The sequence below is a fragment of the Colletotrichum costaricense genome (assembly GCF_030867565.1).
Source record: "Colletotrichum costaricense strain IMI 309622 chromosome Unknown Scaffold_13.1, whole genome shotgun sequence".
Classification (NCBI taxonomy): Eukaryota; Fungi; Ascomycota; class Sordariomycetes; order Glomerellales; family Glomerellaceae; genus Colletotrichum; species Colletotrichum costaricense.
Genome location: NW_026848242.1, coordinates 371,957 through 389,409, shown reverse-complemented (window position 1 = coordinate 389,409; position 17,453 = coordinate 371,957). Strand labels below are relative to the sequence as shown.

Genomic DNA, 17,453 nt, shown 5'->3' with positions numbered 1-17,453 from the left:
GGCATTGGCGCTTGCCATGGGATCATAATGGACGGACTGCGTGGTGGGCAAGAAACAAGGGGGAAGCGGTTAACAGGGCTGGAACCGAGGGGCTCGCTTATTCGTTTCTTTGGGTGGAAAGTGCTTTATTCCCTCGGCTAGTGCGTGAGGCTTTGGGACTTACAAGGTTTTTAATCATCGTTTGTGATATCATTTCTCACCTTTGAGGGATTCCGGGAAGGTGGTGTCGTTGGACCAGGGGGAGGGAACTGAACGGGTGATTGGGGGTAGTTGCATGGTGAACGGGCGAAAGGTCTGCAACGAGACGAGTCGGTATGTTTGCTTCAATAACCAAGTAGGTAGCCGTAGCATTAGCTTAGGTAGGTAGGTAGAGTAATTGCAAACGTGGGTGATGTTATAGATATGTAGGTGTACACGTCCAACCCGTCCTGCTTCGACTATTTTCAGCTGTGTCTCCGTCCATGGACCCGGGAGAGCAAACATCGTCAACACCCGCGTTATAGCCCTCGTCTCTCCGTACCATCCACACCTTTCTTGTCAGATCCAAGACTTTTGTTTGTAGAGTTACAACCAAATGACGGTCCCCCACGATGCAGTCTTCCCGCGCGCCCGCGCCGGGCTCGCATACCAATGGTCATGCCCCCGAGTAACATGTCCCGCATGGGAGAGACAAGGGATGTAAGTAACAAGAGGCGAAGAGACTTCAAGATGAGCCAAGACAAGCCATGGGTGGAATCCCGGCCGCGGAACCGGGGACCCCTCATTCCCCGAACAGATTCTCCCCCATGTCCCTGTACTTTTCGTCTCTCCCCTGCGGCAGATCCCCATCTCTGAACCTGACCACCATCCATCTCCCGAATACGTAGGTAGTGTAAGCCACGTATGCGCGCCGTCGAACACAGAATCGTGGCGCCTACACGAGTAAGTATGATAGACTTTTGACGGTCCAAAACTCTCGCATCAAAAGTAGGTACGGCTGTACGAGGCAGTAAAAGAAGGAAACATTACTTCGCTCAGATCTCCAGATCTCTTATCCTTGACGGCACCATCTGATCATCCCGATTCAGTAATAATGATTCCAAGCAGTATGTCACTATGCCGTCCACCTATCACGGCATACCATGCTTCGAACACTCGATTCGGAACTGCATCAACGTCCTGCCCAACCTCTTGGTCCCTCGCGCGGTATCTACCATGCGATTCTCGTTCGACCAAGGACTTGGCGTGCCACGCCTTCAACGTCTCCCGGCACCCTTCATCCCAGTCGTTCCTCATATCCTCCTGGTTCGCCTCCCAGTCTAATTCACAACTGAAAACTGTGCGTGGCAATGACATGGTGTATTGCCGATCTTCAGATGCAGGTTGGCACGTGGATAGAGACATTTTTTGGGTTCACGTTTGCCCGCCAGCCAGCCACGTCAGAAGCCGTTCATCTACGGACGTACCCGCGCATCGATCCAGCGGATACTATCGAAAACAAAATTCCATTACTGACTCGATCGAAACTGCTCGGGACGTCATCAGAGAAGTCAAATAGGTACATGGCTTCTATCCCGGAGCTTACCGTCCTCCCGTTCATAGCTTCCTTTCGTTTCCTTTCTTTTCGATATCAAATCTGGCCGCCCCCGTTCCACTTCATTTCCCCCTACTGCCCTGGTAGACTACCAAGCACTTTAGATCGGACGCCGTCTAACGGGAGCTTCCGTCCTGTCAAACCTTTTCCATACATGGTGAATCTGGATCTGAAATCGCCATGTTTAATATTTGGGCTCCCTGAACGCCTTCTAAATGCCTCTAGTTGAGCCTCAGCCCAACCGCCTCCTTGCCTCAAGAGACGTCACAGTCTCCTAGTTACCCCCGGTGCTTGAGTCTCGGATAGCGACATGATCGATCAACCAGAGATGATCTTGAACTGCTTCAGGCCATCGTAACCGATTTCATGTATCAGCCACCTTGAGCCAGTACACCAGGCCCCCAAAATCCGAGACCGAATCTCTCTCAATTCTTCTTCCCTCCAAAGACAAGCAGAAAAACTCTGGTTAAAGAAAAATGCAAAAAAAGCAATTATCTCAAGGATATGGAACGCCGTCCTACCATCACTCACCCCTGCTACCCATCCCTTCATGAGCACATATCCCTGCTCAACAGCAAGGATCATGAACATTGTCCCCAAAAAGACACATCATTTTCGCAACATCTGTGCGTTGTTTTGTTGGCGCCGCTGTCCTCGGGACCCCCCCTCCTTCGGCTGGCCTTGCGCTCGCATGCCACGATCTTGGGATCTTCATCTGCCCACCACGTCCCCCCCTTGGGCTTCCTTTCTGGATACTCCGTCCACTTCGGCTCCGCGATGTGCTATCACCCTCCGTCTTCATTGGCTCGGAGAAATTTGATGCCGACTGGAACAAAGCGTGGTCGGACATTTGACCATATCGATCGTGAGATCGCGAGATCTCTCTGTTGCTGTTCCCTCCGTCTGGAATCGAGCCGTGGTGGAGGGGAGTCATCGAGTCGTGTACGGCGGCATATGTGATATTCTACCGATCTCGATGGCGGTGACATTTCTTAAACCGAGAGGCTCGCTGCATCGTACACAGTGATGTGGCTGGATGGGCTTGCATTAGATGATCCGTCAAATTTCTGCCACTCCCCCTTCTGCAGCATAAGCATCCCGCATAAAAGCCCACGCAGACGAACGATGGAAAGTCAGCAGCCACCATCCTCACCCACCGTCTCAATCCCACTCGGTTGTGAGATCACAAATCGACGCCGACTTTGTGGACGTCCGAGGTGGAGGGGGAAAGAAGTATAAGGTCGCATGCCCCAATGCCTTGTCGTCGCGCCGTTGTGCGTACCCTCGCGTCGTTGATCGCCCGTGCATATCTCACAGTGCATTTCTGTCTCGTGTAATCCATGTGCTGCTGTGCCGCATGCTCGTCATGTGGTCTGTATGTGGGCGCGTCTATCACCGGTCTGGCAGCAAGGCAAAGAGAGACTTGAGACTCGAGACAATGACAGAGGGAGACAAGACATCTCAGTGCAGGGGGGCTTTGCCATTGTGGGATGAACAGGTGATCAAACACAGACAGGACCACGAAACATCGGATGGCAGGAAGACCTCCATCAATGCAATAGAACCGTTCTGTCTCCGCCGTTGTACCCAAAGACCTTTTCTCTCACGCGCGCGGCCTCTCTCTACCCATTGTGGATCTCAGAGCATGAGGTTTTTCTTCCTCTCCTCGAAGAACGTTCTGCCGAGTCCTACACCACGCACATCCAAGTCACCACGTCCCTAGCATCTTAGAATGTGTCTGCCTGCCTCCGAAAAGGAGTTGAAGGTGACAGGGTCGTGTGAGCGGTATTAGTTTGGTACCTAGTCTGGCAAGAATAAGCAACGAAAACGCAACCCAGCCTTGCTAACCCCGTCGAGGGTGTAACCCCTCCCCATCCAGAAAGTTTCCAGAAAAGCAACAACCACGTGTGACGATGATTCGAAGGATATGATTCCCAGAATTCTGCCAGCGCACAATACTCCGTACACCACGAACTGGACATGTCTCTCTACCCAGTATCCGTAATCTCGGCCATGTATCGCGGCATCGCCGGTTCGTGGAAGCCGCGGATCAAATGCTTTCCCACCTTTTCCCCCCTTCCTTTGGAATGCAGAATGCCGAATGCAGAAATGACAAAAGGCAGAAAGGGAAAGAGACGAGAGTTAAGAGACAAGGAATAAAACGAAACGTCTGAGATTGGAAAGTTTCAAGTGAGACGTTCCGCAATCTCTTCAAAAGAACTCGAGAAGAGAGAGACTAGTTCCCTGCAACCCGCCATCTCCATCACGGTCGACCCATCTCCGACCTTTTTGCCTGAATAATACCCTTTTCTTTCTTCCTTCAGCGCCTTACCTTGTCTCGCCCTGCCCTCGACAAACAGGCCCTCTCGTTTCTTCTTCCGAGATACCAAGACTCATCCAATCTTTTAAACTTTTTTGACCCCTTCACTTCCAAGTTCCCGCTCCTCCCCGGCTCGTCGCCCCTTCACTCATGTCCATCCGGCTCTGCAACTCCCTCTTACCCGGCCGATGATGCCGGAGAATTATCAATATCGAAATGGGTCGTTCACGTCAGAATCACATAGTTCGTCCGTAGTTTTTGATGACCAGCCCATCCGTCGACCGTAATCGGCGAGAAGTTTACCAAGATCTGCCCCGGCAATGCGGAAAAGCAAAACGAAATCGACCGTTACATGTAGTTCGCTGGGCTGGGTTGCATGGATAGGGACTTTTCAATCTCCAGCCCAACCCTGTGATCCACTCCCTCCCCGAAAAAGAGATTCTCTTTCTCCCTTTTAGCCCTGGCCCTGACCCTTACGCAAGGCACGGGACGATCACCCCTTCGGGCTCCGGGGGCCATCTTGCTGGTTGCTACCCTGTGTTGCGAACTATCGGATGACACGCCGGCCGTACCGAGGTCGGTCGAGTTCTAGATTTGAACCTGCGTGGGGGGAACTCCCGAATGGTACGGGACGAAGAAGATGAGTGTCCATACTCGAAACAGGATCACCAGAGTCGTGAGGTCATCTATCGATGAGTTAATTTGAGGTCTTGATCTCTAATGGACTGATGCTGACGGCTCTGATGGTAGGCTTTGCCACAGAAGAGTTGGGCACGGGAAGGCATCTATCTACGCGGTGGAACAATTACAGCTCCGGCATTGAGCTTTCCTACAACCTATAGACTCTGTCATCCTTCCACCGCGTCGCATCTGGCATTGAGTTGCAATCTTCCTGTCCTTGACGTGACTCGTATTGTCTTCACTCATGGATTTGAGGTCTAAGTATTGGATACGGGCAGAAGGAGTGAGTCGGGCGCCAATGAAGGGCCAGAAAGACTGGTAACTGAAGGAATGAAGCTGCGATGAATAATTCTATATATCTACTCATGAATGTCAGCGTCTGGATACAGCAGGCTAGTGCTACACTGACTACATTTTCGACCCCTTATGGACGATTTCCCGAATGACCATTTCCCTGCTCATCGTTTCACTTGGGTGCTAGATACAACGGAATGGTACTCGTACGTCCATGAACAGTTTTTTTTTTTTCCAATCATCAGAAGAGAGCCGTCGGCAAGTTCACGCGTCACCCATTTTCGGGGGTATAGGTTCTCTTCATATCACTCCTCGATCACAGCTGATTGATTTGCCTTGCAGTCTAGGCTGTCAGGGTCGTCAGAGGAAACCCTTTCAGATATTATGTCAAGGTAATTGGGGCCTGACTGGACGCGGTCTCAATCGGATTACTGTCAGTTCGAACGATTCGGTGTGGCGTTCGGCTCTGGAGGTTGCCTCTGTCTTAGCATTTTGACGTCTGCCAATGCCAAGCAGCCATTTCCCTCCCACTACGACTGGCCAGTCATCCATACATGTAAATTCACACCACGACTAGAAGTGATATCTCAAGTATCACATAGTGTCTGGGCGCACGTAATGGTATCGCATACCCCAGATATCTACCGGGCGTAGGGCTGACAAGATCGGCAAGATCTGCTCCGCCCGGGGCAAAAAACGTCTCCTCGAGAGCCTCCTCTATCCAGATCTCGAAATCTCTAGGTCTCTAAATAAAAGATTAAAGGCAAAATTGCACATGATGATTCCACGGGCTACAACACATCTCCAGGTCTTTTCTTGTACTCTATCTCAACTTCATCATAATCAATAGAAACCATCTGTCCAGAATGAAACTCCCCATCGTAGGCCTTTTATTCTCACGCGGTTCTGCGCCCTTTAGCTATTGGAACGACCGCGCTCAAACATTCGGAGCCTCACCGCCCACGGTCTTCGATAACCAATCCATCGAGATTCTCCAACAGGCAATAGCAGAGCCCAACGCCACGCGTCAAATATCGTTCCGCCCCTTTGAGGTCTTCTCAGGCAACGCTCGGCTGCTCGGACAAGACGAATGGACATGGCGTACGATTCTAATTCCCCCTTCCAGACACTGAAAAGACTTACATCTCACCACCAGGCGTAAACATATCCGACTTCAGTCTTCCCCACCTCGCCCAAAACACCACAGAGGCAAACCTAGGCCGAAACATCACCGAACCGCACTACATCGCCACCTCATACTCGCTATCCTGGCCCCTCGGAGGAAACCTTTCATCCGGCGGTCTCCGCGGCTCTGATTCTCCCTTTTGCGTAACGTCTCTAGACGTCGAGTTCTCTCCCAACGTCACCAACCTCTGGACCGAGGAGAATGGCAACAGCACGGACTGCGAACCCGTCCTAGGCGAAGCATGTCTCGAAGCCCTCCACGCCTCCGATAAATCCCTCACCCGAGATAGCTGCGACGGAAGAATGCCCTCGTGGAAGACTATCCCGGAGTGTAATACCACGTTCGGGTATGGTGCCGTGATTTATGGAGCTAGGACGAGTAACCTCAACCCCAACGTAACGAGTAATTCCACCCCAACGACGGGGGAGAGCACGTCGCCGGTAACAAGTGGGAGTGAGATTATGGGGTTCGGGAGCGGGTTGGTTGATGGCAGGGATGCGAGGCAGGCGTATTTGAATGCTTCGAACCGCGTGCAGATTCTGATTTTCAATACGTGGGTTGGGGAGGAGCGGTTTAATATCAAGTTGGCGAGACCGAATATCCATTGTATGAGGGTAAATTCGACTCGGGTTGCAACGAGCAGCGCATTTGGCTCGGTTTCTTCGAGTTGTGGGCTCTTGTTGGTTGCTGCTACAGTGAGCATGTCCATTTTGCTAGTTTAGCTTGGAGAGACATGAGAATTCAGGAGTTTACTTGGAAGACGAGTGAATCAATAATTATCTAATTTGAGTGCTCAAAATACCACACGGTGTTTCCGCTCCTCCACTAATCTTCTCTAGAGGTTACCTCTCGTTCGATGTTGAGACTCAGGCGGAAGAGGTGCCGTGAGAGAAAGACTGAAGCAATAGTAGAAAAGGAGCAAGATTGAACGAGGAGAAATTCAACATCGCACTGCATGGAAAGCTTTGCACTCTTAACCGGTATTCACGATGTACATCTACCGCGAAACCAAGATCCAAAAAGGCAAAAGAGTTCACCCCCCCGGTGGCGAACGGGGGCTACATCTCTGGCGCACATGCTGGGACTCGAACACGGGACCTCTAAGCCTTCACCGATTAGGCTGTTCGTGGACTTCAACCACTCCACCACCCAGCCACTTTTGACCTGACCTTCCAAAGGGAGGCGCCTGCTGGCTGGTGACAGGAATGGGATTGAGGGAGGCCATATACCCTTCCCGTACATTCAGATGGAAGGAAGGTGGGCAGGTACCTCGAGGGCCTTCCTTCCTTCCCCTGATTCATCAATCTCGTCTAGAGAGATCTCGTACATGAAGTTCAGGTAAGAGAGGGTACCTACTAACATACATGGATACGCGGTGAGCCTTACACATCAAATTCGTAGCGAATAATCGCGACCTACTAAGGAAGGTTATTCGTGCCACTATCAGGATGCGAATCTCCTACACATCCAGACCATATACTCCCCCCCGGGATCATCCGCATCCTCCAAGCCGACAGGTCCTCCGGCCCGGCGCCGCAACCTCCGGACTGTCGTCCCCCAAAATTCGTCCCGGGCCGCACGAAACTCCCCGCCAAAGAAACATTCCTCGCCGCCTATCTTACCCACCAACCTACTTGACCTTAGTAGAAAGGACCATTCTGCCTCGCTCGGACTACCTCGAACTAAAATTAGCAAGCAATACAGCCAAGGAACCCTCATCGTCCCACACAAACCATCGTAACCCCGGGTTTTCGAGAACCTCAGCCTCACTGCACAAACACGGCCCGAGACCGAAACCGAACGAGACTCACCTGTTGGCAGTCGCAGCTACAGCCACTCTACCCTCCCCCCCTTTTCTACGGCTCCGAGGTGAGATGCAAATCGCCTATGGAGAATCAAGCAAATCTAAGGTCATGATAATCGAATAGTTTCGTTAGGGGAAATCGGTAGGGAAGAGGAAACTGATTTCACTCGCCAACTACCTCGTACGCAAGCAAGGTAACATTGGTTAAGTCTCAAGCTTCCTGTAGTAACCTCAAGTTAGGAAATAAACCAAGTGTTAGAAAGCAATAGAGCATCAAAGAAGACGTTGATGAATAATTATATATGCTAAACGCCAAACATTGGCTGTATGAGCCATGTCAACCTGCCCTCAGATGAGACAATGACATGAACGCTTGAAATCCAGCCCCTCATCAGAGCCATTCTCATTCCATGGACCTGTATGGGGAAGAAGGAGAATATGAGTGACCTCCCTATCAAACAAAGGTGCCTCCCATCCAATGGAGGAAATTAGACTACCATTTGTCCAGAACGCCCGTTGTGGCTTTCCCCCATTCTCTTCCTTCTTTCGTGAGCCTTTTCTTTCCTGTTCCGTATAGATCAAACATCCTGTTGTCGGTTGATGCCGTACAAGTACACAGAGTTGTACCTCGTCGTCGTCTCTTCATCCTCTGTTCGTGGTCGTCGTTGCGGTCGACACAGGAACCCAGCCCGGACCGCTCGTGTTACATCAAGTTGTTGTATTGGGTCATGCCTTGCCGCCTACATGACGGAGCACTCGCCCTCTTGTTGCTTGCCGATCTTGCTGCGAGAAATACGCTCGCGCTGCCGGGGTCCGTTCTTGCCGGCGCGCTTAAGGTCTTCGAGCCGTTCACGTGCCTTGGGGAAATCTTGGGCTGTAAAATGGGTCAGCATACATCGCAAACACACAAGCAATTGCAACTTACCAGCTGCTCTCCAGTACCATCGCTTTGCATCCTCCATGTTGGCTGGCACACCAATGCCCACCTCGGTAAAGTAACCCATCGCGTACTCAGCCTTGGCCAGACCGGCCGTGGCAGCCTTGCGCGCCCACAGGTAAGCCTCGGTATCGCTCTGCTGCAAGACATTATCGGTGCCAGTAAGGTACCATCCACTGAGTGACAGCTCAGACTGGTGCTCGCCTTGCTGAGCTGCGCGGGAGTACCACATAATGGACTGGCGGGGGTCAACGGGGCAGCCCATCAGACCATACTCGAAGGCGCAACCGAGACGATATTGTGAAAATTTGTAGCCGAGGTCAGCCGCCTCTCGGAACAACTGGAAGGCATAAGCTTCGTCCTTGATAATGGCATCATTGGGGGCTGCAGATTCGTAGAGCAGACCCAATTCATGCAATGCGTGAGGATTCTCCGCGTCAGCTCTTTCCGCAGCTCTCTTGAGCCACCCTACAGCTTCACGAGGGTTCTTTGGCTGGCCAAGAAGCCCCTTGAGCAAGATCATGCCAACCTTGTACATGGCTGGCGTATCGCCGAGCGTGGCAGCTCTCTTATACCATTGGATCGCCTTGAGGGGATCCTTTCTTGTGCCGCCACCTTCTTCGTGGCCAATCTCACAGCAGACTGCCGTCCTGTACGCCGCAGCCGCATGTCCGAGCTTAGCAGCCGACTGGTACAATGTGAAAGCCTCCTTGTTATCAGGCTCAAGTCCAAACAAGCCACGGCCTAGGCAGTCGGCATAGAAGAACATTGCCTCAGAGTTTTGCGCGCTCGACAGCTTCTTGAGGATCTTGTTTGCGTCGGCAAGATATCTCTCCCGGGCACGGGTCTTCATCTTCGGATCGGCAAGATTCGGGGCCAGAACATCGGCCGCCTCCACCAGTCGCTTCGCCAGTCTCATGGCAGTCTCTTGATCATTCGGTGTTGACTTGACAACCTGGCGTAGACGCTCTAGCTCTTCCTGGGTAACGGGTATTGTTTCTTGAAGCGAAGCCTTGCTAGGTTGCTGAGGGAGCATTTGCTGCTGAGGCGGAGGTGCGCCGCCAGGACCGGCAGGAGGTGTCGGCACGTTTACGCCAGGAGCGCCGGCGTAGTTGCGAACAGGCGCGGGCTTGTCATTCATGTTGACCATGGAATTCGGCATGTGGCCAGGTCGGACGGGGGCCGGATGAGATGGCAGAGAATCAGGGCCTCGATTAGGAGAAGGGCCTTGGGGCAAGCCAGGACGCCCCATCTGCGGGTTCTGTGGTTGGTCCCAGCCGTTGGGTTGGTTATACACGTCCTGGTAGCCGTTGCCCATTGGCGGCATCGGAGGAGCGTCGCCGGCCATCTCAAATACAGCCTGCTGCGACTGTCGGAGATCTGGCTGCGATTTGGTCCGACTCATCTCCGGAACGCGCTTAGCGCCCGGCTGCGTGTGCTCGGCAATGCCTGGGCGCATGTGCTGTTCGAAAGAACCACGAGGAGCATGCGATGGTGCCCCATTGTAGTCGGGAGCATCGTGATGCCCATAACTGTGGGCGCTTTGATTACTCATGCGAGAAGGTTGGTAATAGGCGTCGTAGACGTCGCCGAACGACGCCCTAGTGTCTCGGTATCCGTCCTGATCGCCTCCGAACTCTCCATGTCCCCCATACCCTGCATTTTGAGGCGGAGGCAGTTGCTGCTGCTGTTGTTGCGGCGGCGGAGGCATCGGGTTTGGGGGATACATGCGCTGCGGTGGGGGCCGATTTCCTTGCGCTGTTGAAGGCCGAGGAGGAACACCACCACGTGGCGGTCCCCCTGGGCCACCATATGTGTCCTGGCGTGGCGGAGGCCCGCGCCTTTGCGCTTGGTCGTTGACCGGCATGGTCATGCTTCTAGAAGGTGGACCGAAGTCGTCCCTCGGAGGGCCTTGCTGGCCGTAGCCATCTCCTCGGAAGTCTTGTCCGTAACCTGGCTCAGGACCACGCCGCGGGTCAGAGTAGCCACGGGGTGGCGGCGCTCTGCCATTCGGAGGTCCACCAGGAGGCCGCTGCTGGACAGGTTGGGATGAGATGTCGATTCCGGCCATCTTGTTCAGAATCGCATTTTCAGCATCTAGGTCCGTCTTACGGCCTTGTCCTGGAAATGACGGGAAAGCGCCACCACTGAATCCCTGGGCGCCAGGAGGACTAATCGGCGCGTGTTCTCGAGGACGGTTTGCTAGGAATGGTTAGCATACAAGGGCACGAATGGCACGCATGCAACTCACCAGCTGGATCTGAATTAGCCGATCGCTCATACGGAGCGGGACGGCCACCCCGGCCCATGGGAAAACCTCCTCGGCCTGGGGGACCGCCACCGCCACGAGGCGGGTATCCGCCGCGAGTGCCATCTGCGGTCGGAGGACGTGCAATAGGACCACCTCTTCCCGTTTGAGGCGGTCGCCCTCCTCTTGGCGGGCCATTGGGCCCTGGGCCGCCACCATAGTAATCCTGCGGCGGGTAGCCTTGATTCGGCGGCGGACCTCTGCCGTAGTTGGGGTCCTGGTATTGACCGCCATAGTTTTGATCGTAGCCGCCGTCATCATAGTAGTCGTAGCCATATCCGTCCTGTTGGTAGTTGTCATACTGCTGAGGGGGACCCCGCTGCGCGGGCGCTGGGCCGGGGCCGGGTCCAGGACGAGGCGCGGGAGGGCCACCGCCATAAGGACGCTGACCCGGATATCCTGCCATCGTCTGCTATGCCACCACTTCTCGTGTCGGAATCGTGTCGCGGACTTTTCGATTTCAGTGGCGCAATGTGCGGGTTTCGGTCGAGTGTGTTTTTGGGGTGTATGTTGGAGTAAAAAGATGGGTGGTTCGAGGTCGGAAAAGTGTTGGTTTCGGTAACAGCTCCTAAGCGGCCCGGGATCGCATAAGGTTACCGTAAAGGAGAAAATTAGATGTAGCTCCACAGCTTTGTGGAATTGGACAGACTACAACAGGCGCATAGCTGACGTTGACGAGAAGGCCAAGGGTTGGCGGGGGTTTGTTGTGGTCTTGTAGGCTGGGATTCCGCACGTTTCGGCTCAATGTTGATCGACAGTTTCGGCGGGCCAGGCTATGCGCGAGAGCGGACGATTCGAGTTGGTATCCGGGACGAGAGAATAGTCCACTGCAATTTCGAGGGGTTCGGTGCGCGCAGGACGGAGTGAGCCGAATTTCAAGGGGAGTAGTAACCGATGGAGAGAGAGGGACAAAGGGAAAAGGAGAGAATAAGAAATGAAGTAGAGCCGCGCGTTGGGCAATGCCGGGTAGTAGGTTCAATAGAGCAGCCGTTAAGGGGAGATCGCAGGTGTTTCCAGAACACGGCGTCTATTGGTGGCAGTTGACGGAGGGCAGCAGTGGGGATGCAAATAGAAGTTGATGTTGGAGGGGTGGATGAGGTTGGGCCGAGCTCTCTCTTGTGTGGGCAGTTTGTGTATTATTATGGCCGTGCCGTTCAAGGTTGAGCAACTCAGGTTGCTTAAGGAGAGGGAGTTGAGTGGGAGGAGGGTACGGATATTCGTAAAGGGTATGGGTAAGAGATAGAGAGCGAGGAAGAGGTCTAGCTCATGCACGCGTCCACAAGTCCACACACCGAAGGAACGACGTGTGTGCGGTGCGGTAGGTATTCGTACGGGTGTGTGGATTGGGACTGGGACACGGGAGGGAATTTGCTGGTGGAAGAGAAGAAGAGCAAAGCACCTCAGGAGACGCTGTCGGATGCGGTGCAACGCGCAGATGAATTAAGACAAGACGGAAGACTGGGGGAAGAAGGATTTTGACTGGACTGGGCGGGATGCGTGGACGGGATTGGGTTGTTGGACGAGCGCCCGGGGGGAACGGGTACCTCGATTCGCGCATGTAAGGCACGGGGCGAAAAGGTACCTTTCCTTTTCGCAGAGAGATGGGTTGTGGAGGGTGGAAAGCATTGGAGCATCGGGGAGGTGGTGTCTCGCTTTCCCAGGGTCCCCGGTTACGGGGCGTTCCTGCGGCGGTTGTCATGGAAGGCAAGTGCTCCCATGGTCTTGTACCTTTTGTACCTTTCTTCTACCTCTCGTTCGCACCACCTCACATTACAATCAAGTCCGTGGAATACAACTGCGTGGTGTCTACCTGCCTACATTACTTGAACTCATGAAATGAGTTGGATTATCTTAGCAGCGTTGGCAACATACACACTAAGATACGGCAATGCAGGACTGCTGTCTGCGTCTTGTTTGTTGCAGAAAAAGGAACAAATTAAGGTCCCTGAGCAACAGCGACAAAATGACGACAGCGTGTTTGAGAAGGCGCGTGTCGGGGCCGTGTCCTTCCGTCTGTCCATGTCGCTCCTGCTTCCCTATCATACCTTTCTCCATGGTACCTGATCTCACATTAAGGTACTGAACAAGTGATGATATGCCACCCGGACGTGCTCCGTAATCGATATCCCTGGTGTCAACACGTTGCTGAAAGTCTGTAGATGATAGAAGCGACAGCTATCGAACGGCGTCGATGATTGTCGTTTTCTGTCATCACTGTCCTCATGGTCACAAGGATCCGTACCTTTTGGCCTGTCAAGATGGTTTCGATACCAGAGACGAAGCTCATCCACTCAATACGACGCTACTTCGGTACTTGCGCTACTAAGGCAAGTAATAAAGTACCTCACTAAGGCAAGGTACGGAAGCAGCGTTCGCACTGCCGCTGCTAGCTTAAGGTTACTCTTACGGAGAACTTTGAGTGACTTTGCAGAGGGGGGAAGGGGCTACAGCCTATCAGTACTGTACTGTATGTACATCAGAACTTCAGGCGCATTGAATGAAGCGGGATCCAACAGAAGCACCGCCTTCAATTTGCGCCAGCCTGCTCGTTACATTTACAACAACATTAATCTTTTCATCTGGGTCTTATACTCTTATTTCTCTGGGGCCTCCCGTGACCCGCCCATCAGCTTACAGACCGGATAGATTACATAGGTACTGCACCTTGAGAGAGAGGATATCCCGGATCAGTTGGGCAACCATGCCTGAACCGCCGCCGGCCCCACGACAATTTGCATATCTCTCGCTTTTCTACCCTCTCGCCCTCAGCGAAGTATACCATTACCCTGGACAGCCGCAGCACGAAGCCCTCACAGGAAAGGTTCATCCGAGCGCTGCAACGAGGGTCTTCCCAGCATCGGGGCGTGGAACTGAGGTCATGGCCACGGTAAGGTACCGCACCTCACTGGCATGACTGGGCCCATTCGTAGGTACCTACCGTTAGGTACTCCGAGTGGATGGGTCCATTGACTCCATGCTTCCCAGCCTTTGCATTCCACAACCCATTTCCCCTCCACACTCATTCATTCGCTTTGCGAATAGAAAAGAAAAAGACGTCAGTCCAGCAACCATCAATGGAATGTCACAGTTGTCTTCAACGAATGATTTGCAACTACCATGCCGTTTCCGTCTTCGTCGTCACGAGGCAGATAGAATCAGAGACATTCCAACCTCAATTAGGTGCCTCTATAGCAACACCCCCAAAAAGCTTCATCTGACAACCTCTTCCTTTTTGATCTTTCCAGTACGGAAACCTATCCTATCAGCCACCGCAAGCGATGCAATCTTGTGCCCTAAGAAAAACGACGCTGATCAGGCATGTCGCCTGCTCTCACTTGACTGCCTGACCCGGGTCGCACAATGTGCCTTATTAAGAAGCAGGGATCAATCACAAACCCCCTAAGACCCGTTGAATGAGCATTGCTGCAATGCATTCTGGCTCCGCGTCTCTCTCTCTCTTGAGGTACACACGACAAGAGCGCTGTATCAGAAACTCCCCAGTGGCAAACCTCATTGGCCTGACGCCCCTTTTGAGTCTGCTGTTCCCATGGAGTCTGCCTTATGGGGATCCAGCATTATCACCCTTCTGCAGTCAGCCGTGAGCATCAGGGGCCCGGCTGTTACTCGGCTCCTGCTCACCTCTTCTCAAAACAAGAAGAAATTTATCAGGAGAGTAGGAGAAGAACCCTATCCCCAAGTATCGAGAACCGAAAAAGCAAGGGTGCGGAAACAGTCCAGGCTCCTGTCCTGTTGAACCCCGTTTTCCGGTGTGTCTGGTGTTCTGGTGCACCGACAGGACCCTCAGCGAGACGAGGGGCAATTAGGTTCGTAAAGTCTCTGTGCGCCGAGCCTGTCCGCGACATTTCGTCTCATCTCTCTTGCTTCCCGTCGACTCCCGTCCTGTTGCCCGGAGCGCGGGTGCTGGTATACCGTACTGAACTGGTGCCGGTGAACGGTTGTGGGATTCAGTGACAGCATTGCCTGTTTATGCAACCACCCCGAGGCAGCGCAGCTAGTCCCTACTTTTCGTTGCGGCATTCCTTCTTACTTGGGAATGCATCATCTAGCGGGAAAATCGCTTTGCAAGAACTCAAGAGCAATGACCGGATGACCTGGTGACGAAGTCTCTACAGTCTTGCTATTCGTCGACGGTATATCAGCCTCTCTGGTCACGCTCGGGAGGCCTCTACCCTATCGTATTGCTTTACGACGTTCGCCTTCGTCGCCTCCACTTCTCTACCACATCTAGTGTGGAAACGACCAAGGTCGAATAGGAAGGCCGTTCGGGCCGGTCAACGTACGGCCAAGCGGCCAAGCATGCGGTGAGGTGGGTTAGGCATTTCGTCAGCTTCCGTCCCGTTCGGAGTAAAGCGTTTTCTTTCCCGTCTCGAAGGAAGGGCTGAGCGGCCAAGACCGGCGTTTCCATGTGAGGTGGGGTTGATGGCTTGAATCCTCAACGGTCAAATCACGATGCATAGGAAGCCCTCAGACGCGTGGAAGACACTATGCCCCGGGAGGCGGAGACCTTTTGATGTCTTTTCGCCACAACGACAGAGAGTAGACAAATCGTGACTGACATCGAAGGGCGGCTGCGCCGTCGTCGCCAGTTACTACTGAAGGCTTGGCCGGCACATGGGCTTCTGATGCACCGTAGGTGGCCTCCCTTTCTGGGGAATATCCCGCCGTAACTCACGAGGGTTAGTGCTCGATTTCGTCCTGTCATTGGGGAGGGGAGCACGGGAAGCGTTTTCTTGCGTTCCTGCATGTCGATTTGGAGCGTTGCTTGTCTCCAAATGGGTTGTGGCATCATCCAACCACAAACGTTTTGTTGACAGTGAGCACAGCCCCCTCGGACATGTGGTCTTCCGCCTGCGCCACGAGGTTGCAGAGATGTGCTGGGAAGATGAGAACTGGTCTGTGGGTTTTGACGATCATGGGAAGTTGATGGTGTAGGGCGTCACACTTTCGAACGGACTTGAGCCCGAGTCTTGATCGCATTGGTGCGTGAACTTCTAGTCTAAGAATATGCGGATGAAAGCTGATGTCCTACGGGAAGCGTTAGCCACACCATCTCAAGAGAGCGCATGGACCACCGTAAGTCATCGAGTCCAAGCTTACCTAAGGGTGCACGAGATGGCAGCTTCCCACCGCCTTCCAAATTGGGTCTCTGCTGGTAGATCTCCAATCAAGCGCGTCAGGTTCGTCATCGATTGTGAGAGGGCTGCCTCTGTGTCGCAAAGCCCCAAACTCAAGCCTCCATTGCCAGAGCTTCGCCAAATCGTCACAGCCCACCTGCTATCGCACCGCATCGCACAAACTCAATCACCATGGCGACAAAGAAGGCTACGAATTGGAAGTTGTGGGGAAAGATGCTGCTTGGGTACGTTGAGACTCTTCAAGGTCTCCAGGGAATGGCGAACTGACAGATGGGCACAGTGGTGGGATCTTTTGCGTGGGCGGCCCGGCCTTCACCATGTGGGTGTCGCCGACGGAAGAGGAGCTCTTCAAGAGATACAACCCCGAGCTACAGGCCAGGAGTCTTGCGAACCGCGAAAAGACGCAGGAGGAGTTTGACCAGTTTGTTACGAAGCTGAAGGAATACTCCAAGTCGAACAAGCCGAGTACGCCAGTCATATCGTGGAATTATGGTTCAGCATGGAGCTAACACAGTCAACAGTCTGGACGGTGCGAGACGAAGATATTGAGAGACAAAAGCAGGCACGCGTGAATGAACAGAGGAGGAGAGAGGCAGATCTCAAGGCACAGCAAGCGGCGATGCGCAAGGAGTCGGGAATGTCGGATGACTTGGACTGATATCCCGCCGCTCTGCGACGGACTGTACTATATCAACGTGGTCTCGGAGGGTCTGGGATTATGCCATGTTTGGCTGTATAACAACGAAAGATACCATGCTGACCTCTGAGGGTTGCTTGCAGGCGTTTGAGGGCTCAAAGATATTTGGATGAAATTGACAGACTACGCGGCAGTAGTGTTGCGTTCTTGGGATGCCCGGGTTGATATCGGCCTGTTGATGGAGACATGATAGCCTGCATCGTGCCAGGAGACATTGATTGTCAGTGACGCAGAGAATTAACCTAGTTCAACACCGCTCGAGGAGGTAAGCCGAAAAGCTCATCACTCAGCTGGCCCCACCTCATTCGGTGAACTTTCGGTGAGGTCCAGAAAAGGAACGTACCTCGGCACAATACTATTTCCGCAAGCGAAGGGAATTCTTGGCACGCACAAAACCTCCATCATTGCATCACCCTTATCATGCAAAGTTGGCAGAGCCGGCTTCAGCCTTATGGTAGATAATTCAACGTGTGACAAACAATAGACGAATCACGGTG

The 17,453-nt window shown here is 53.2% G+C and overlaps 5 protein-coding genes across 5 annotated transcripts; 4 read left to right on the top strand and 1 right to left on the bottom strand.

The window, feature by feature from the left end:
• Window positions 1-435: 435 nt before the first annotated feature.
• Window positions 436-834, top strand: CCOS01_11567 (uncharacterized protein; the record flags this gene model as incomplete). The annotated part of the gene is made up of 1 exon (XM_060459720.1): window positions 436-834. A coding segment is annotated over one exon (399 nt), but the record flags the coding sequence as incomplete, so codon positions are not given.
• Window positions 835-1,087: 253 nt separating this feature from the next.
• On the top strand, window positions 1,088-1,537 carry CCOS01_11566 (uncharacterized protein; the record flags this gene model as incomplete). Its single annotated transcript, XM_060459719.1, has 1 exon — window positions 1,088-1,537. One exon carries the CDS (start codon window positions 1,088-1,090, stop codon window positions 1,535-1,537), a length of 450 nt encoding a protein of 149 aa, XP_060309550.1.
• Window positions 1,538-5,734: 4,197 nt separating this feature from the next.
• CCOS01_11565 (uncharacterized protein) lies at window positions 5,735-6,942 on the top strand (the record flags this gene model as incomplete). The annotated part of the gene is made up of 3 exons (XM_060459718.1): window positions 5,735-5,969; window positions 6,025-6,607; window positions 6,894-6,942. The coding sequence occupies 3 exons, from the start codon at window positions 5,735-5,737 to the stop codon at window positions 6,940-6,942; spliced, it is 867 nt and encodes a 288-aa protein (XP_060309549.1).
• Window positions 6,943-8,598: 1,656 nt separating this feature from the next.
• CCOS01_11564 (SKT5) lies at window positions 8,599-11,509 on the bottom strand (the record flags this gene model as incomplete). Its single annotated transcript, XM_060459717.1, has 3 exons — window positions 8,599-8,732; window positions 8,784-10,997; window positions 11,047-11,509. 3 exons carry the CDS (start codon window positions 11,507-11,509, stop codon window positions 8,599-8,601), a joined length of 2,811 nt encoding a protein of 936 aa, XP_060309548.1.
• Window positions 11,510-16,430: 4,921 nt separating this feature from the next.
• Window positions 16,431-16,917, top strand: CCOS01_11563 (assembly factor cbp-4; the record flags this gene model as incomplete). The annotated part of the gene is made up of 3 exons (XM_060459716.1): window positions 16,431-16,483; window positions 16,540-16,724; window positions 16,781-16,917. 3 exons carry the CDS (start codon window positions 16,431-16,433, stop codon window positions 16,915-16,917), a joined length of 375 nt encoding a protein of 124 aa, XP_060309547.1.
• Between the last annotated feature and the right edge of the window lie 536 nt (window positions 16,918-17,453).